This window comes from Mobula birostris, chromosome 7 (genome assembly GCF_030028105.1).
Source record: "Mobula birostris isolate sMobBir1 chromosome 7, sMobBir1.hap1, whole genome shotgun sequence".
NCBI classification, from domain to species: domain Eukaryota; kingdom Metazoa; phylum Chordata; class Chondrichthyes; order Myliobatiformes; family Myliobatidae; genus Mobula; species Mobula birostris.
The window spans coordinates 58,887,147-58,909,203 of record NC_092376.1 but is presented as its reverse complement, the minus strand read 5'-3'; the positions used below and the strand labels follow the sequence as shown (position 1 = coordinate 58,909,203).

The window sequence follows — 22,057 nt, the reverse complement described above, 5'->3', positions numbered from 1 at the left end:
ACTAGGGAGCAATAAGTTACTTTTTTTTGAATTGAGATGCGTTCTATATTGAGTTGGAGTTTATAGCTAAGCAGGAGGACTGTAGTGTATTTAACATGTCAATAATAGAGTAATATTGTAAATACATTGTTTAAGCATTCTTTTTTAAACCATTTGTTATAGGCTATATGTAAAAGTTTGTGAATGGCATGTGTCATTCCGCCAGCATGCCATGAGCGTGCCTCACTAAAGTTAGCCCTGGCTCCTGTGTTTTTCTTTCAGTTGCTTTTACGTTTTGGAGTTACAAAGCATAACACAAGTGATTGAAGTTGATCCTAATCGGAATATAGGCAAGCCAGTTGCATTCAGCAAAAACACTGCTGTTATGGAGGATGTCATCAGTTACTTTGAATATGGACTATTGAAGTTGTAATTAATTAGACTTCATATAGTCCTCTTGTCCACACTTGAATGTATCCCCGTGCTCCAGCCATACAGGAAATAATTTGCTGGAGGTTCAGCTGCATTTTGAGTGCAAATACTACTGGATGTTGCTGGATCTCGTAGTCTTAGTAGGTCCAGACACTTATAAATGTTACATTTACTCAACTGAATTATCTTAAATTCAATGGTGTTTGATTAAGTGGGTGGTGTTCTGTCAGGTTAAGTAGGAGTGGATAATAAATACCAGGCTTTCTTATGATGACAGCCCAGGAATCAATTATAAATAACATTGAAAATGCAGAGTGGGATGTTTTTGAGCCAGTATATAATCTTGTTACAACAGACGTTCAAGTGACCTTGGTTCTGGACTGTGAACATCATAAGATAAACAGTTACTGATCGCTCAGGAAATTAGCCCCACTCCCATGAGAAGTTTGTTGGAGGTGAGATTCAACAGGTGACGTATTTCCTTTTTGTCCATCTCCAAATGTAATACCTTAGTACAAAACAGCCCTGTTGTAATTATTACTTATAGTTGTCAGTCTTATAAAATATTGATAGAAAAGTGGTTAGGAAGAAAAGTGTACTCATAACGATTTTGAAAGGCTGGAATGGGGTTCTTATGGGATGGTGCGAGAGAGTTGACCATAGGTGGCTGCCAAAATGGCAGTTGTTACTGGTTCTTAAAATAAATGGAAAGCAATAATCTATAGTTTATTATCAATTTTAAATTTCCAGTGTGCTGCTACTTTGAGAGTGGAATTTGTAATGACAGGATAAAGTCCTGTGCAACTATCTGTATGTGGATAAATATTTGAAAATTTTAGAAAATAAAGAGTGCCATAAATTGCAAATCATTACCAATTGCTGGCCAGTTTTGCACATGATTACTGTTAGCCTTGTGAAAGCAGATCTTACTCAGCACCCTGTCCATTTCAGAGTAGATGGAATTGTGCTGGTAAGTACAAATGAGCAATTAGAGCATGTTGTATTCCTGTATTACCACGCAACAGCTGTAGACAGAAAGGGAATAATGGTTGAAGTTGTGAAATCCTTTTCTTGCAATATTTTTAATACTTGCAGCCTGTGTTTTTCTGTTCGCAGTTAGTATTATTTAAATTATATTTTGTTTCCATTTGTACTCTTTTTATTTCTCAATGGTTAAGAGGCTGGACTCCTGGTCCAGGCTTTCACTGGCATCCTGGAAGCCCTCTTGATCTTGCCCTTATTGCAAGATTAATGAAGGGTGAGGATAAAATGTGTTCACTAGAAAATACTGTTCTAGCAGACTCTGGTTCTGGAGGGGAGGGTATCGGGAAGGAGGTGAGCATATAGGGAGAGGGGAATGGGATCCTGATTTAAAATCTGATTGTAGTAAATATTTGTGCTTATTTGTTTTTCTGGCATTATTAAAAATCACTTCATGAAGGAAATTTATCCTTTTGAAAACTCAGAACTTAAATATTTGCAGCAGCTGGAAGAGAAGGAAGGGTGATCAGTTTAATTATTTTAAAAGATTATCAAATATTTAAGTGTCTGTCTAATCTATCTTGTAAGTTTATGTGCATGTCATTTGTTAAATATCTGCAAGTGTCTTTCCAAGAGAAAAAGGAATCATTGTATGCAGAACCATGACACTGAGTATATTTCTTTGCAAACTTGTGCTTTGTCTAAACAAGATGATTTGAAGAGAGATTACTAATTTCATCATATACAAGATGTTGATGAGTAGAAATGCTGTATTGTCTAGGGAAAATGAGCTGAAAGTGAGGAATGTGCAGCTTGTTTTCATGGAAATTCATAATTGTTCTCAATTGCTCTTTTATCATTAAATGAATGTTTGCCACTAGGTGTGGCATTTGCTGGAAATTTATGCTACACAGTATACAGATCTTTTCTGTGTTAAGCCTTTTTGGCAAGTGGATAAAATGATGCATAGTGTGGCATTGTGGGAGGAAAGATATGTGGTTATTAGTCTGTGCAAGGTGAACAGATCTAACCTAGGATTGTGTAAAGTTAAATTTTCATCCAATTGGCTATTATTTTCCATATAAATATGGAACAAATTAGGCCATCAAGTTTGCTCTGACGTTACATCATAGCTTGTTTATGATCCCCTTCAACCCCATTTTTCTGCCTTTTCCCTGTACCTTTTGATGCCCTTATTAATCAAAAACTTATCAGCCTGTTATTTAGCGAATGGCTTGGGTTCCACAGCCATCTGTGACCATTAATTCCACAGATTCATCACCCTCCTCTGGCTGACGAAGCTCCTCCTCATCTCTGTTCTTGTATTCTGAGGCTTTGCCCTCTGGCCCAAGACTGTTCCAGCGCTGGAAACACTCTCTCCACAACCACACTATCTAGAGCTTTAAATATTCGATAGGTTTCAGTGAGATTCCCTCTAATTCTTCTAAACCCCAGAGAGTACAGGCATAGTCGTTAAATCTTCTCACACATTAACCCTTTCCGTATCATTCTGGTGAACTTTCTCTGGACCCCCTCCAATGCGAGCACACCCTTTCTTAGATAAGGGGCCAAAACTGCTCATAATTCATCAAGTGCGGTGTGACCAATACCTTAAAGCCTCAGCATTACATCCTTTTATATTCCAGTCCCCTCAGAATGAATGCTGACATTGCATCTGCCTTCCTTACCACCGACTTAACCTTTGAGTCAGTTTTTAGTATATTCTGTACAAGGAATCTCAAGTCCCTTTGTACCTCTGATTCTTGAATTTTCTCCTTGTTTAGAAAATAGACTACATCTTTATTTCTTCTACCAAAGTGCATGACCATACACTCCCCTACACTGTATTCCATCTACCACTTCTTTGGCCATTCTCCTAATCTGTCTGAATCCTTCTGCAGATTTCATTTCCTCTACCTGCTACTCCACCTATCTTTGCATAGTCCATAACCATGGCAACAAAGTCATCAAATCTGTCATCCAGATCATTGACAAATATCATGAAAAGAAGCGGTCCTAACACAGACTCTTGCGGAACACCAATAGTCACTGGGGGCCCACTGGAAAAGGTCCTCTATTCCCACTCTTTGCTTTCTGCCTGTCAGGCATTCTTAGATGTTTTCCCCCATCCTATTCTCTTCCCTCCCCCCCCCTCCCCACCACCCCTGCACATCTATTATAGATTAAAGTCTTTAAATTTGGATTTTGCAGCATGCGGTAATTTAAATTTATTACACTCTGTACAAATAGGGCTGATATATCAGAGAAACTTTGTACAGGAAAGTTGGTTGACTAGTACAACAGGTATGCAGCCTGGTTATTTAAGCCAGATCAATGGCAGTAATCTTGCTTTCATAATCCTCCCTTCTCATTTTAGAATGTTAGGGCTCATTCATCTGAAAATGATTTTGCATAACTAAATTTAAAATTTTCACTGGATTAGGAGAAACTATTGGGATTTAATTGATGGGCAAGTTTAAGGATATTGTGTCTTAAACCAGAATGACATTTTCTTTTGGAGTGTAGAAGACTGAAGTATGATATTTGGTGTATAAGATCATAAGGGATATGGAGTCAGTGCACTCAGTCTTCTTCCTAGGGCTGGGGAATTAAGTGCTGGTTGGCAGTGGTTTCAGTGAGATGGGAATGATTTGACATGAATCTTGGGGAAAACTTTTTCTTTACACAGAGGTGTGTATATCTGTTGTCTATCTCTTGGTTGTGTTGAAGGGCCTGTTTCTGTGCTGTAGGAGTCTTTAGGTTCAGATAAATAAGTTGGTCATCTTGTGTGCATAAGATGGAGTTTAAAGTGAACATGGTAAAAATTGAAAATCTTAAATGCACAGAGGTAAATTGTGAATTGCACTAAATATAAATCTTTATCTGCTTGTGAATAATAAAGATATTATTACAATATCTTTGGAATTCCTGCTCAGGACTGCTTAGATTTTCACAGTATAAATATGTAACTTGTTGGATTTCCCTATAAGCATTTCTCCTTTTTGTAGTATTCTTGCTTTTAGTTTGAATTTGGTGTATGCATGATTATTTCTTAACCACCCTATTGATTACATTGATGGACTGTCTGCTCACCATGTTGTGAATTAACTAGAACACTTTCCAGCTGAAATTTGGAAAAATCCATCTAATTTAATTATATAATTCTGAACTTGGCCTCTGACTCTGTTCCCCTCCCACAGTCACTAATTTGGTAAACCAAAGTGTTTGTTGCATTTGACTTTTAAGTTTCATTGCCATTTGTTTTGAGGCTTAGTTGTTCCCCAGTACTATTGAAATATCCCCTTTCCTTGTCTTCACAATTAACTTTGTCAAAGTAGGTCTCCAGCCCTCTATCTCTGTTGTTTGTGGCTTGTCCCAGAAGGAAGAATTTAACCAAATTAGGTTTTTCATCTTAATACACCAAATTTAAAATAATTTTCTAACCGGCATTCTTCCTTTCTTTATTCTTTCAGGTTGATCTGTTGTATGTTGCTGTGTGCCCTTAATACACTGCCTTGGATCTAGAGATCCAAGGCCCCGAGTTATTCACATATGCCTATTTTGGCCTCTTTTATGAAATGCTCCCACAATATCCCTTTTGTCTTGCTATTTTTCTTGTGCCTTTTCAAGTTAAATGTGTCTTCAAATAATTTAGTTTGAACATTGCACTTAATGAGCATAACTTCCTTTCTTACCCATTTTCTAGTTGCATGCTTTTGCATGACCATTGTGCAGGTAGTTCTAATGTGGTCCCACTTTTCTGGTAACTCACCAAACCAATGCAATGTACTAAAAGTTTATATGAACCACTCTGAATTGAATATTAGAGGAAGCACTGCCATTGTAAATTGAGTTTTGCTTGTGATTTTGAAGAACACGAAGACTGAGTTGTATATCATTATGAAATCTGGTAACTTAATGAGCGGTGGGAGAAACTGATCAGCTGCGTGAAACTTTGATGCACAGCATTTTGTTTGTCTTTTTCTGCCTCCCAAAAATAAACCCTTTCCATTCTCAAATATTTATGGTTATGGGGTTGAATTGAATTTACCACTATCCTTAATTGCCTTTTGAAGATGTTAATGAATTGGTGTCTCAAAACATTTGTGTACTTCAAACAAAAGTTCTTCCACCGTGGTATTGGGTTGGGTGTTCACTGAGGAATTATGAAGGAACTGCATTATATTTTTAAGTTGAGATAGTGTTTAATATCATGATCTCTTGAATCTATTGCTTTTATCAAGCTTGGTGCTGACTTTGCTGTTTCATGAAGTGCTGTTAAATAACTGAGAAAATGCAATGACTTTTCTAGTTGGGACGCACCACAGGTGCTGTATGCTGGTAATGGCAGGAGTTCTGTGTTGTGGGTGCAGTATCAATGAATCGTGTTGCTTTGTTTTGGATTGTCAAATTTCCTGATGTTGGACAGCACTCACCCAGGGGAGTGGAGAGTATTACATTACATCTCTGATGTGCTTCGTAGATGATGAAAAGACAAGATTTGGTTTGCCCTGTACCTTCTACCAACTGGAGTTTGATCATTTTATCATGTGAATATGTGAACCTTATTAATTGTTGTGTAGAGGGTGAACGCATTTCCATTTCGTTTGGGCTGCACAGATGCTAAGAAAGTTCAGGTTTATTGTCATGAGCATGCACACCCATGCTATAAATGTAGCAGCGCACTGCATTGCAAATTAAGATAATATACAGCACAACAGTAAACAAAAGTAGATATGACAGTGTAAGATGAGGGATATGGGGAGAACTAAAGTTTCTCAGGTCAGTGTAAGAACATGATAGCAGTGAAGAAGAAGCTGTTTTTGAATTGTAGATCTACAGGTTTTAGCCAGCTATGAATTCTCATTGCTGCCATCATTTCTGGTGCATAATCATAGTCATACTTTATTGATCCCAGGGGGAAATTGGTTTTTGTTACAGTTGCACCATAAATAATAAATAGTAATAGAACCATAAATAGTTAAATAGTAATATGTAAATTATGCCAGTAAATTATGAAATAAGTCCAGGGCCAGCCTATCGGCACAGGGTGTCTGACCCTCCAAGGGAGGAGTTGTAAAGTTTGATGGCCACAGGCAGGAATGACTTCCTATGACGCTCTGTGCTGCATCTTAGAGGAATGAGTCTCTGGCTAAATGTACTCCTGTGCCCATCTAGTACATTATGTAGTGGATGGGAGACATTGACCAAGATGGCATGCAACTTAGACAGCATCCTCTTTTCAGACACCACCGTGAGAGAGTCCACTTCCATCCCCACAACATCACTGGCCTTTCGAATAAGTTTGCTGATTCTGTTGGTGTCTGCCACACTCAGCCTGCTGCCCCAGCACACAACAGCAAACGTGATAGCACTGGCCACCACAGACTCGTAGAACATCCTCAGCATCGTCCGGCAGATGTTAAAGGACCTCAGTTTACTCAGGAAATAAAGACGGCTCTGACCCTTCTTGTAGACAGCCTCAGTGTTCTTTGACCAGTCCAGTTTATTGTCAATACGTATCCCTAGGTACTTGTAATCCTCCACCATGTCCACACTGACTCCCTGGATGAAAACAGGGGTCACCGGTACCTTAGCTCTCCTCAGGTCTACCACCAGCTCCTTAGTCTTTTTCACATTAAGCTCCAGATAATTCTGCTCACACCATGTGACAAAGTTTCCTACAGTAGCCCTGTACTCAGCCTCATCTCCCTTGCTGATACATCTAACTATGGCAGAGTCATCAGAAAACTTCTGAAGATGACAAGACTCTGTGCAGTAGTTGAAGTCGGAGGTGTAAATGGTGAAGAGAAAGGGAGACAAGACAGTCCCCTGTGGAGCCCCAGTGCTGCTGATCACTCTGTCGGACACACAGTGTTGCAAGCACACATACTGTGGTCTGCCAGTCAGGTAATCAAGAATCCATGTTACCAGGGAAGCATCCACCTGCATCGCTGTCAGCTTCTCCCCCCAGCAGAGCAGGGTGGATGGTGTTGAATGCACTGGAGAAGTCAAAAAAACATGACCCTGTCATGATGAATGGATCATGGCTGATCCATTCATCGTGCATTGTTGTTTCTGAGAATACTTTTTAAGTTTAGAGACCACAATGCTTAGTTCTTACTGAGTTATAAATCAAATTTGAAATTAAGCATTTTGGTCTCAATATTATAAAAGAATGAAACATTATAATTTCTCATTATTGTTCTCATTTTGCTTTGGAAACTGACTGGAATATTTTTTTGAATGTTGCATTGGTGAATTTCAAACATTTTGCTTGTAGCCAACAGATGTTTGCTGAAAGTATTCAAAAGTGTGGATATGGCTAAGATATTATTGTTATACCATCCATTATAAGACCATAAGCAGGAGCAGAATTAGACCATTTGGCCCATTGAGTCAGATCCACCATTTCATCATGGCTGATCCATTTTCCCTCTCAGCTCCAATCTTTGGTCTTTTCCATGTATCTCTTCATGCTCTGACTAATTAAGAATCTATCAACATCTGCCTTAAACAAACATAACGAATTGGCCTTCAAAGTGCCCATGGCAATGAATTTCACAGGTGCATCACTTTCTGGCTAGAGAAATTCCTCCTTATCTCTGTTCTAAAAGGACGCCACTCTATTCTGAGTCCGTGTCTTCTGTCCTTCGACTCTTCCAACATCCAGTCTATTGCGGCTTTTCACCATTTGATGGGTCACCCCTCATTCTTCTGAATTCCAGTGAGTAGAGTCCCCAAACCATCAAACTCTCCTCTTTTGACAAGTCCTTTAATCCCAGAATTATTTTCGTGAATCCCTTTTGAACCCTGTCCAATGTCAGCACATCCTTTCTCAGATAAGGGGCCCGAAACTGCTCCCAGTACTCCACGTGAGGCCTCAAAATTATATTGTATTGGAACAAGTATCTGTCATTAAATAGTTTTTCTTACAGAGCTAAGAAAAGCCATCTTGCACACCAAACTTCTGTTTATATAATTTACCATTAAATTGTTTTTAATGCTGTTCATGATATACATTTGGATTGAAGTAAGATAGCTTTGTACTGTACCACCACAAGAAGCCACTGCAGGTCTCCAGCAATGCCCCAGATCTGCCCGGTAAAAATCATGCTCCAGCTCTGAGCCTACATCTTGGTGCGTAATTCCTCTTTGGCTATGGTAATCTCTGCAAATTGCCTTGGTAGCTAACTCTGCATCAGCACTTGGGGAGATGAGAACTATCTCATTGTACAGGAATACAAGTGGAGGTTCCCAGCATAGTGGCATCAAAGGCAAGAATTCACACCTGGTTCCCTGCATATCAGCGATGCCATCAGCACAATTATATACCTAAAATGCTACAGTACCAACTGTGCTGGCATCATTTTTCTGGGGAATGCATCCCGTATACTGAGAGGGACTGTGCAACAGTTGCTGCATAAAACCATCTCGACTCATTGTAGCACAATGGAGAATGGCCTAATAGTGGAGAACTGGCGATACAGTGCGAAGTTCATTCTGTAGATCCACTGAAGATTTTGTCATGTAGATTTGTGGATCTACACCGGTGGTAGTCAGGAAAGGGAGATGATGGATGAATGAGTAAAGGCATAGGGTGCAAGGGGAGTTGTCCAACACTTAACAAAGCTAAGGGATGTATGAAAGGGCAAAAGCGAAGTAGGCTGTTTGGAAATTAAAGTTTAATTTTCAGAGAATGATTACAGATTCCATATTTGAACTGACCTCCTGAAAGAGAATCATGACCTAGAAAATTTTGAAGAATTGCGATGTTTGATCAGCATCCTGTCACAGATCCCTGTTTGAACTATAAAAGTTATGTGAAATGCGGAAATGTTTGTGAGAAACTTGCTTTTGTAGCTGTTCAGAAGTAAATATATATTTTGTTTTCCAAAACATTTGTTTAACACAGCATTTTAGTTTTGATTTAAAAACATGTTTTAAATTTTCCAGACTATCTAATTTTACGTATTTTTTAGTATTACTGTGTTCTGACATCCTGTTTCTCTCTGTAGGGCCGCCATGTCAAAACGGGTCAATTGGCAGCCATTAAAGTTATGGACGTTACAGAGGTAAGTCAACAGGTTATTTTGTGAAACAAAAATTCTACGTTTTTACTTATTGTGCATCATTGTTTTATTAACAATGGAAATGTAATTAAAATGTTATATTGAAGGCCTGTCATTGACCAATGGTGGGTTCACATTCCACTAGGCACTGAAGGAAGGGTTCTCTAAGCAAATGTATAACACTGTTACATCTATTTGTATTAGATCTAAAGTGCTGTTCTGAATGATAATTCTAAACGCAGTAGGCAAATTCATAGTGTATTTGATCCAAGTGACCTGCATTTATCTAATTGGAAGCATACCAAAATGCTTTACAGGAAGAGGTATTTTGAAGATGGTAACTTTCTATTAAATTTAGAACATGTTGATATCTATTTGTATACATCAAAGACCAAATTGATTTTTAAAAAAAGTAAAGACTTGTCTTGGCTCTTGCATAATTTTAGATTGAATATTATGAATTATTGACTGTACATTGTTATTTAGTAAAATAGCAGATGCTGCTTTTGGTTTCTAAATTTTTTAAAGTGCATTGTTCAAAATAAATTCATTATCAAAGTACGTATGTCACCATATTCAACCCTGAGATTTGTTTTCTTGTGGGCATACTCAGTAAATCCGAGAACCATAATAGAATCAGTGAAAGATTGCACCCAACAGGGTGGACAAACAACCAATGTACAACAAATTGCAAGTATAAAAGAGGGAGGGGGGGAATAAATAAGCAATAACAAAAAGCAGTCAAAATCATGAGATCAAAAGTCCTTGAAAGTGAGCACATAGATTGTGGGAGTATAGTAATGAGCCAAATGAAATTGAATGTTATCCTCACTAGTTCAAGAGCCTGATGGTTGAGGGGTAACAACTGTTCCTGAACCTGCTAGTGTGAGTCCTGAGGCTCCTTGACCTTCTTCCTGATGGCGGCAGTGAGAAGAGAGCATGACCTGGGTGGTGGGGGTCCCTGATGATGGATGCTGCTTTCCTGTGCAGTGTTGTGAGTAGGTGTGCTCAATGGAGGGGAGAGACTGGGACATATCCACTACTTTTTGTAGGATTTTCTGTCAAAGGGCATTGGTGTTTCCATACCATTGTACAGTTTGCCCAGATTATTCAAAATAGTGATGTGGTTGTTAATCATGTTAGTCTGTGTTTTGCCTACATAATTAAACTAATTTCATTTTTCAATCATCCCTAACATGATGAATTTAAAACAGACTTGTGCATAATGTCTTTGCCATTTTACTTTTAAGTGTCTGTTGGAAAAGATTAGCAATGTCAATGACCAGTTTAGAAAATTTGTAGGCAGTTAGTGTGCTTTGACATCTCAATTGACAGGAAATGTTTCTTGATGATAGTAGTCCCCAGAGTTCCTGGCTTGTTTTTTTTGCTAATCTGCATGACTAGAAAATGTAATCAGAAGAGAAGTCAGTGGATGCCAGAAAAACAACATTCATGTATTGTGCTTTAAGTTTAAAGAATGATATTAAACAAACCTAAAAAGGGAAGAAAAATTTGCTGTTATGTTGCAACTTCAATGCAATACAAATTCCTGAATGTGTCATAGAAATGGAAAAATGATGGGAGAAACATTGTACATGCTGGTTGAAAGCATCATCAAGGAATTGCCTTGAGAATATTGGGAAAAGTTTTTGGGAGAGGTTTCCCAGGTATCTGGCCAAAATGTTGAATGCTGAATTGTTGGAAGTGTCTAATCAAAGCAGTACAATGTTCGAGATCAAAGTTGCAAGAATAGGGATGAGGAAAAGCCATGGAGGGATTTGTCAATTGTAGAATTTTAAATGGAGCAATAAAGTGAAGGGGAGTGGCAGTGAAACATTGTTAATTGTGGCAAGCTAGGGTTAATTGTTTTGTTTTGTCAATGGTGGAACATGGTTATTACAATATATGACTGTGTGCCATCAACTTTGGATTGTGGTTCAGAATAATATGGGTTTGGAAATGTGGTCTTGATGGTGTGTATGATTTGACCCTGGCTTGGAGATGAAAGAGAATACCAGATAAGAATATTTAAATTGAGACTGATAGTTAAGGCCCAAGGTATATAGGTTTTGGAATGGAAATGGAATGCTTCATCAAAACTCAGGAAAGTTTTGTTCTATGTAATGCACAGCAGTAACGAATGGATTGCAGAAGGTCTGAAACAAGTTTCGATAGGCACAGGAAACCTGTCTTTATGCCTTTATGCCTTTGTAGCGAAGGCACAACTATCCAAGGAAAAAATATTTAACATTTAAGAATAAATTGGACAGATACATGGATGGGAGGTGTATGGAGGGATATGGTCCGTGTGCAGGTCAGTGGGACTAGGCAGAAAATGGTTCGGCACAGCCAAGAAGGGCCAAAAGGCCTGTTTCTATGCTGTAGTTTTTCTATGGTTCTTAATACCAAGATGATGCTCTTCCCTCCACAGTATCATGTTTCATTCTCATTCATTGTTAACAGCTCTTCTCCCTTGCAGCACAACTTACAGTGCAACTACAGGAAAGACAATTAGCCCTTTCACCCCTTCTTTCTCAATATCCACAGCCCAAAATATCAATTTCAGCAGAACAGGATTTACTTGTATTTCTTTCAACTTTTCTTTATAATTCAGTTATTGCTAATGATGTTTTTTTTTAGAGGAAATCATATACAGACCGGCAGACTTCTTTATGGAACTATTTTTTCAGAGTTTTCCTGAACCTGTGTTGTCATTTTGATACTTTGGATCACCCTTGCCCTGACCAATTTATTTTTGGTCTCTCTGTTCCAGTCGATTTCAATATGAGCTGAGAAGCAGCATCTCATGTTATCATTCTGCAAATTTTAACTTTGCAGACTTCCCATTGAGATCCATAATTTCAAGTATTGATTCAATTATTTTCATCTTTTCCAGGCCTGTGCTTCACTTGTCCCATTGTTATTTCCTCAATTGCTTTGTCACTTTATGTAATTTGCCCTGTCGCAGGCCTTCCCCTGAATTGCTGAGTTCCTCCAGCCATTTTGTGTTGCCCAGGCTTTCCCCAATTCTTTCTTCTCTCCCTTTTGTGGATGCTAAAACCATTTTGTAAAAATTTCAACTTCTCAGTTTAGAAGTTTCTCAATTAGAAAGTTAGCTCTTTCGGAATGCTGTCTGATCTGATGTATTTCATGTGACAAAGACAAAGTTAAAAGGAAGGTGACCTTTGTGACAGTATTAGACTGACGGGGTGAAAATGTGATCTTAAACCAGGAAGGAATAAATTCAACAACTCTTGGCATTTTGTGCTAGAAATGAAGATGGGTGAAGCAGAGTGTGATTTAGTATAGATTACCCACTGAGTGAACTTGGGGTAGCTGCTGAAGGGTGATATTGTCAGTGCCTGGAAAGCAGTTTACAAAGCCATTTTCTGCGTCATTTCTCTTCTATTGTCCTGTTCAGTAGTTCCACTCTACAACAGTTTTTGGAGACCTTGGATTTCTGTCCTTGCGGCTTAGCAATGTGCTGTCCTGTGGTGATATCGTCTGCAGAATAACATCATTTCTATAGATGTGCTGATGATTCAGTTCTAGTGTAAGCCACTTATTTCCACTTCCTATCAGAAAATATGTTGATGAAGTTTCCAGTGGACTGACCATTATTTTGGCCCATACCATAACTTCGAGCTCCCTTGCCCAAATGCTGTTCATCAGCTATATGTTTCATTGAAGAATTCTACCCAAAGGGACAGTTATGTTTAAAGTTTTCAAAGCATGGTTGCTTCTTTTTTTTTGAAGCTTTGTATGCTATGTTCTCACAACTACAAAATCTCTTCCACACTTGTGCATTTGCAATTTGATTGTGCCAGTGCCTTTCCATATTTTCATGTTCCATTCTTCTTACTCCAGTTTATTTAAAGCCTGGCCTTTACATGTTGCTAACTTCTATTTGATCTTGAATTCAGGCTCATTGTACCTCAGTATAATATATTATAAATTTGTAATATCTTAATTTCTCTACAGCTTGCCGGATATATCTCTACAATATCCTACATAAGAACAGACATGAAATAACCAGAGTGATCACATAATTCCATAACCCTGCTTTGCATTTAGTAAGATAATGTGTGCACTCGTACTCTGCAATCTCACCTTATCCTTCAAAAATCCTTTGATACCCTTAGTGTGCAGAGGATCTATATCAGTGATTCTCAAGCTTTGTTAGATTACTGCCCCCTTGGCTCCAAGACCACATCCCCCTCCTTTTCTAGCCATTACATAAAAACAATAAAGAATTTTGATTTATTATGCACAGGGAAAGAAAATAGGAACTGTAACTTCAAAGCAGTGAAAAATAATTGCAAATATTATTCAAATCTATCTGAAGCTACAAATAAAATTATTTATTGAAATATAGTAAATTACAATTTTCATTACCACGTTTAGAGTGTACATTAGTAGTCCAACTATTCGCTACTTCATTGCTTTTTCACCTTTCAATGAGATGGATGGGCTTGGTGCAGTGATATCAGCTTGACATCAGAATCTCAAATACCTACGTTTAGTAATTTGAAGTTTGTTTCATTGCTTTGAAAAGTTGGACGACTGCTCTGAAACTGGACTCAACTAAATATGATGTTGAAAAGATATTAAAGAACATCTTGACCTTTTTGTACAGTGCAGATAACATTCAGATTTCTTCAACCAAATGTTTTGATATGATTTTTCTGAACCTCTGCGTCAGCTCTGTCATTTTGTAGCAAAGTCAGTTGTTCCTCCATCCTTCCCGTTAAGTCCTCATACTCATAGTCATAGTCATACTTTATTGATCCAGGGGGATATTGGTTTTCATTACAGTTGCACCATAGATAATAAATAGTAATAAAACCATAAATAGTTAAATAGTAATATGTAAATTATGCCAGGAAATAAGTCCAGGACCAGCCTATTGGCTCAGGGTGTCTGACCCTCCAAGGGAGGAGTTGTAAAGTTTGATTGCCACAGGCAGGAATGACTTCCTATGACACTCTGTGTTGCATCTCAGTGGAATGAGTCTCTGGCTGAATGTACTTCTGTGCCCAACCAGTACATTATGTAGTGGATGGGAGACATTGTCCAAGATGGCATGCAACTTGGACAGCATCCTCTTTTCAGACACCACCGTCAGAGAGTCCAGTTCCATCCCCACAACATCACTGGCCTTACGAATGAGTTTGTTGATTCTCTTGGTGTCTGCTACCCTCAACCTGCTGCCCCAGCGCACAACAGCAAACATGATAGCCCTGGCCACCACAGACTCGTAGAACATCCTCAGCATTGTCTGACAGATGTTAAAGGACCTCAGTCTCCTCAGGAAATAGAGACGGCTCTGACCCTTCTTGTAGACAGCTTCAGTGTTCTTTGACCAGTCCAGTTTATTGTTAATTCGTATCCCCAGGTGTTTGTAATCCTCCACCATGTCCACACTGACCCCCCTGGATGGAAACAGGGGTCACCGGTGCCTTAGCTCTCCTCAGGTCTACCACCAGTTCCTTAGTCTTTTTCACATTAAGCTGCAGATAATTCTGCTCACACCATGTGACAAAGTTTCCTACCGTAGCCCTGTACTCAGCCTCATCGCCCTTGCTGATGCATCCAACTATGGCAGAGCATCCGAAAACTTCTGAAGATGACAAGACTCTGTGCAGTAGTTGAAGTCGGAGGTGTAAATGATGAAGAGAAAGGGAGACAAGACAGTCCCCTGTGGAGCCCCAGTGCTGCTGATCACTCTGTCGGACACACAGTGTTGCAAGCACACGTGCTGTGGTCTGCCAGTCAGGTAATCAAGAATCCATGACACCAGGAAAGCATCCACCTGCATCGCTGTCAGCTTCTCCCCCAGCAGTGCAGGGAGGATGGTGTTGAACGCACTGGAGAAGTCAAAAAACATGACCCTCACAGTGCTCGCTGGCTTGTCCAGGTGGGCATAGACACGGTTCAGCAGGTAGACGATGGCATCCTCAACTCGTAGTCGGGGCTGGTAGGTGAACTGGAGGGGATCTAAGTGTGGCCTGACCATAGGCCGGAGTAGCTCCAGAACAAGTCTCTCCAGGGTCTTCATGATGTGGGACGTCAATGCCACCGGTCTGTAGTCATCATGAGTGTTCAGGAATAGATTTATTACCCAATCTGGAATTTGGATCAAGAGAAGACCCTGAAATCTCTCTGAAATGTCTTTATGCAGCTAATCAGGTGGGTACCGTATGCTTGAAGATCATCATCTGGAATTCTTTCTTTCTCTTCCAACTTGGAGATACACAGAAATTGGAGAATGTCACAATGGCCAATGTTATACTTAAATAGGGTTAACTCAGACAAATGTGGAGCTGACTGATTTGACTTTAAGATTCACATCATTTCCCTGCAAATGAAGATTGATTTCTTTAATCTTTGTGAATAATTCTGAGAATTAAGCTATGTCATGCCTAACATTCTTGAATGAATCATTCGAATCTTCAGAGAATTTTATCACAGTTTCAAATGCGCATAAACGTGTCTCGGGCAGTTTCCCTTTGAGGACCACCTGACTTCTGTTGGCCCGGAAATAACACGATTTCTTCGGTCCATATTTTTCATGATATGCCAAATATAGAAGTGTCACATTGCTTTTCAACAATTATAATGCACTTCAAGGAAAGTCCGAGAGAGTGGTGGGTTACCAAGGGATGAGGTAATTACGTAATCATTGTAATCATTCGAGGCAGGGAGGATCAAATGCTGATAATACGTAATTTATCTCTTAAATTTAATGTGTAATCCCTTGGCTGTCGCCCTTGCTACTGAGCACCCTCAACCCCCCTCCCCACCACCCCTTTATCTTTATCCGAAGGAACTCCCATTGCCACCTTGGGGGTGATACCACCAAATTGGAAACCACTGATTGATCTCAATCTAATGAATAATTATCATCGTAGCATCTGCATCCAAAGATTTTTGAGTGAATGCATTCTGCAGTTTTACTTATTCATATACAAGGAAGATGAATTCCATTGATTACCAACATTATCTCAGAATTTACAGAATTATTTCACATTCCCATTCTTTTACCAAGGTGGGTAATTCAAATATAATCTCATTATGTTCCATCTGCCAACATTTTTCCCACTTAACTCATCTGTATCACTTAACATACTGTACTTTTACATCATCTTGCAGTCTGCATTCCTGCCAAGTGAAGGATTTTTGGCAGATTTAGATACATTACACTGTTCTTTTATCTAAGTCATGAATAAGATGGCAAGTAGTTGACAAGCAAAGACTGATTCTTGTTGGATTGTGATAGCTCTGTTAAGCTGTTCCAAAAATGGCACATTTATTCTTTCTTTTTTCCATGTTACTCAGTTAGTGATAGTACATTATATGCCTTGTGTAGTGATTCTTCTGTGACACTTTATTGAATGCTTTTGGACAATCCAGTTATAATGCATTATTTGGCAGAGTAATACTGTAGAATCAGAATCAGGTTTAATATAACCGGTATATGTTGTGAAATTTGTTGACTTAGTGGCAGCAGTATAATGCAGTTCATGGTAATATTGAAAGAAGAAGCTAAATCAATTACAGTATGTATATGTGTGCGTATATGTACATTAAATAGTTAAATTAAAAATAGTGCAAAAACTGAAGTAATATTTTTAAAAAAAGTGAGATAGTGCTCATGGGCTCAATGCCCATTTAGGAATCGGATGACAGGGGAAGGAGCTGTTCCTGAATCACTGTGTGTGTGCGCCTTCAGGCCTCTGCACCTCCTTCCTGATGCTAGCAATGAGAAAAGGGCATGTCCTGGGTGACTGAGGTCCTTAATAATGGATATTGTCTTTCTGAGGCACCGCTCATTTGAAGTTGCCCTGGATACTATGTACCTGTCATTGTGGGGGCTTGGGGCGGGGGGGGGAGGTACCTGCAGGGAGCTGCAATAACTAGCTTAATTTGGGAAAATGACAAATTAATAGGATCCTTAAGAAAACAAAGATAGAAGCTAAATATATAATAATGAAGGCTTGCTGTTAATTTCAAAAGCAAAAGATCTTCCTTGAACACTTATTGAAGACTTTGTAGAGGTAATATTGAGGAAGACAAAAGTAATATGGTTCATATAAATGTGTTCAAAGTGTTTTATGATATTATACTAAATAGTAGTACAGCACGGAAACAGGCCGTTCAGCCCATCTCGTCCACAGTGTCTTTCCTGCTAGGCTGTTGCTGGAATTCGGCCCATCACCCTCTAAGCCCCTCCCCACAATATACATATCCAAATTCCTCTTAAGTATTGCAATTGTATCCACCTCGACCACTTCAATATGGCAGCTGATTCCATGTACTCAATAAACAAGTTGCATCTCAGGTTTCCCCTTTCTTCTTGTAGCTGTGCCTTGAGTTTTGGACTGGGAGAAGAGCATGACTGCCCATTTTATCCATATACCTCATGATTTTATAAACTGCTATGAAGTCTCCCCTTATTCTACTGTGCTTCAGGGAATAAAGATCCAACATGGCCAATCTCTCCGTATAGCACAGGCCCTCTAATTCACACGGCATCCTTGTAAATCTCACCGGTACCGTTTCTAGTTGATAATATCTTTCCTCTAATTGAATGACTAACAGATGTGGTCTCACCAACAACTTGTATAACTGCAACGTTATATCGCAACCTTAAACTTGATGCTGTGACAATGAAGACCAGTATGCTAAAGGCTGCCTTCACCACCTTGTTGAATTGGATGGCTATTTAGTGAAATGTGCACTTGTACTGCCATTCATTGCACAAGTCCTACATTGGTTTGACTGCCCAAAATACATCTCCTCACACTTAGCTCTAAGTTGAAATCTATTTTGTTATTTCTCAGCCCATCTCCCTAACAGATCAAGATATTTTTTTTAAGTTCATTTGTAACCACCTTCACAATGATCAAGAACCCCTTCATCAGCAAAGTTGCTGGTCATGCCATTTAATTCACATCCAAATCATATGAACAAATAATAAATAAAAGCAAAGGTTCCAAACTGACCCCTGTGGCATCCCACTGGTTAAAAGCCTGCAGTCAGAGAAGCAACCTTGAACTATCACCCTCTGCATCCTGTCATAGAGCCAATTCTTAATCCAGCTTGTTAACTATCCCTGAATTTCATGTGATTTTATCTTTCTAGATCTGCCTGCGAAGCGCGACTTGCTCAAGGGCCTTACTGAAGTCTATATAGACAATGTTCAGTGCCCTACCTTCCTCTGTTCTCTTCGTTACTTCTTTGTAAAACTCTGAATGCTGATGTTTTTGATCCGAGTTTCTTCATTAGTCAAGAATGAGGCATAAAATTTGTTTCTTGTGATTGTTTATTAAGCATTCCAACAATGAAATAAGGGAAAAGAAACATGAGGAGGGAACAAGGGAGAGAAAGAACGAAAGAGCAGAGAATTGAGGCAAGAGGTTAAGACAATGTGGTGTGGTCTTCTTATACCAAATTGCTAATTCCATTGAATTTCCATAGATATGAGATGATCAATCAGACAGCCCCTATTCAAATAATGTGATACCCACAATTGCAACCAAGTTGTTGCAAAAGCAACCACTAGAAAACACTGAAAATTGCATATACATAGGTAACTATATAAAAAAAAGCCGTAAGAAATATAAACTACAAGGGAAATAACAATTAGTCTAATCTAACATTTCCCCTTTGATTCTAAATCATATATTTAGAATCATTGCATCTGAAAATTCAGAGGCAGTAAAACTTCATACCTAGATTAAATATAAAATAATCAAAAATTCACCTACGTTATGGAAATACCATAGGATTATGTCAAAGTTAGGTAGATTGGTTTTGTAAGTAGGCTCTATTAGTGACTACCTCATACAAGTAAAAAAAAATATGTACATTATGATGAGGCGTATCAGGAAAAATGTTATGACTCATTATGTTGAGTGACCCTAGCTTCCAAGGCATAAATTAATCCAATCAAAGAAATCCATCTATTAGATTGATGTACTTTCATTGTTTCTTTATAATTACCTTACTTTGCGCCCTAAACTCCTGGTGGAATCGTTGGGGCACCGTCATGACAAGCTTTGCACCAGTCTGTTCCATCTGTTGTGGTTGTGTGCCAGAGCTTGGGTCACCGCGAATGTTTTCCTTGTCCATTCTTTAATGTTGTCCATCCATCTTTTCCTCTGTCTACCTCTCCTTCTTTTCCCCTCCGCAGTTCCTTGTAGAGTGGTCTTTTCAAGGCTACTAGATCGTGTTACGTGGCCGTACCATCTCAGCTTTCACCATTGTGAGGTCTTCATGGGGGCCAATGTGGTGCTGGATGGTCTTGCGGACCTGCTCGTTTGTGATGTGGTCCAAGTATGAGATGCCCAAGATGTTGCGATAGCATCTCATTTCCAATGCCTGTATCTTCCTCTGTAGCTCTGCTGTGAGGGTCCATGTCTCACATGCGTACAGGAAGATGGAGAATACCAGTGCACGCAGGAGTCTGATCTTGTACTTCACGGTGATTTTGCTGTCCCTCTATATTGTCTTGAGTTCAGATACTGCAGTCATTGTCTGTGCAGTTCTTGCTAGGACTTCTGGAATTGATCCTTCATCACTGATGATTGCCCCCAGGTATTTGAACTGCTGCACTGTCTCAAGTTTCTGACCGTGGACTGAGATGTCTGTTGTGATGTTACCATTGGTATTTGCCATGAGCTTTGTTTTCTCGGCACTTATTTCCATTACAAACTTTGTACAGGCTCTGTCAAGATGGCTGACCAGATTGGCCAGTTTGTCCTCTTTTCCTGTAAGTCCATCAATGTCGTCAGCAAATCTTAGGTTTGTGATGTTCCTCCCTCTGAAGCTGACTGTGCCCACATGATCTTCAAGGGCAACACTCATGATTCATTCCAGGAAGACGTTGAAGAGAGTGGAGGAGAGGAGGCAGCCCTGACAGACTCCTACAGAGGTATGGAACCACTCGCTGATGGTGCCCTACGCGAGTACTGCACTGATTGCCTTGGCATAAAGCTGATGGTTTGTATGAATCAGCTTCTGCCCCATGTTGAATTTCTTCATGGTGGCCCATAAGGCATCATGCCAGACTCTGTCAAACAGCTTACTCTGGTGCTGAGGGTGTTTCTCAGAGGGTGCGGAGGTTGAAAATCTGCTCAGTGGTGCTTCTGCCCTTACAGAAGCCTGCTTGTTCTTTGGCAATGATGTCTTCTGCCTGAGGTCTCAGTCTGTTCAAGATGATTCTGAGCATTACCTTGCTTACATGGCTGATCAAACTGATGGTACAGTAATCCTGGCAAAGTTGGAGATTGCCTTTCTAGGGAAGCACAATGATCAGCGACTGAGTTCAAGGTGTCGGCCATTCACCTGTCTGCCAGATCTTATTGCAGATGTCTATCATGGTCTCTCCTCCATGCTTCAGCAGTTCAGCAGGGATCTTGTTAACTTCTGCTGACTTCCCGCACTTCAGTGATCCTCCTTGATGAAGACCTGGAGACCACCGCAAATAACTTCAACACAGTGACGACAGAAACAGCAGGCAAGATTCTGGGGAAAAGCTGCCGTAAGTTTAAACCATAGATCACTAACAAGATGCTGGATATGTGTGACACAAGAAGGAAATTAAAGAAAGATAAAAACACAACAGAGGGAAGAACAGAATACAGGAAAATCAACGAGGAAATCAGGAGGGAAATGAAGGAAGCAAAGCAAAGATGGATAGCTAAACAATGTGCAGACATTGAAGACTGCCGCTCCAACAACAACACAAAGAAGGCATTCCAGCTAGTGAAAGATCTTACCAAAGAGAAACAAGCCAAGGTGAACACCATCCAAGACAAAAATGGCAAAAGTCTCACAGAAAAAAAGGAAATAATGGAAAGGTGGACAGAGTACTGTTCAGAACTGTACAACTACCAGAGCAAAGGGGATCCAAGCGTGCTGAATGTGCAGGAATCTTCCAATGAGGAAGACTATCCAATCATGCATGGAGAAGTTGAAGCCGCAATACGATCTTTATAATTATGATCAGTCAAATCAGTTATGTATTCAGACCAGGTATGTAAGAACAACATTCCTTACATGTTACCCCCTTAACTGCTGAGAGAAGATCTAATGCCATACAATTTAGAAGAACCTTCTTGTGCATGACAACTCTTTAAAAGTGTATGGTATATATTGACATACCCAACAGCTAGAGGTATTAACAACATCAGCAAGTTCATGTCATACTCTGCTTAACCTTCCTCCACTTTCAATCCAGAACCACCTTTCCTCATGCAAGTATAACTTGAGTCATCTCAATTGGTACATTGTAAGTAGGGAAAATTGACAGATGTATAACAACAAAAAATATTAGAATAACCTCCATAATGTCCCATAGCTGCCAACTCTGCTCATAGTCTTCTGGCTGCTTAGTGATTTGCTCCCTGCAACCTAGCAGCGAAGGCACTGAGTCAGAGGTTACTAGAACATTAACCTCAGTGCTTGTTGTCCTTGTCAGGTACCACTTTAGCTCACTTGCAGTGGCTAGCATGTATTCACTTACTGTTGCCTTCTACTTTCATCACTGAGTTAGTAATTAACAGTGCTTGTTAATGACCTTCCCATGA

The 22,057-nt window shown here is 39.5% G+C and overlaps 1 protein-coding gene across 5 annotated transcripts in view; it reads left to right on the top strand.

The window, feature by feature from the left end:
* LOC140200235 (mitogen-activated protein kinase kinase kinase kinase 4) overlaps nt 1-22,057 on the top strand; it is a 286,211-nt gene that overhangs the window by 116,292 nt on the left and 147,862 nt on the right. For all 5 annotated transcript variants that reach the window (XM_072263252.1, XM_072263247.1, XM_072263251.1 and 2 more), the window contains one exon: nt 9,411-9,467. In XM_072263252.1, coding sequence (XP_072119353.1) covers nt 9,411-9,467 — 57 coding nt within the window. The remainder of the gene's footprint in view (nt 1-9,410; nt 9,468-22,057) is intronic.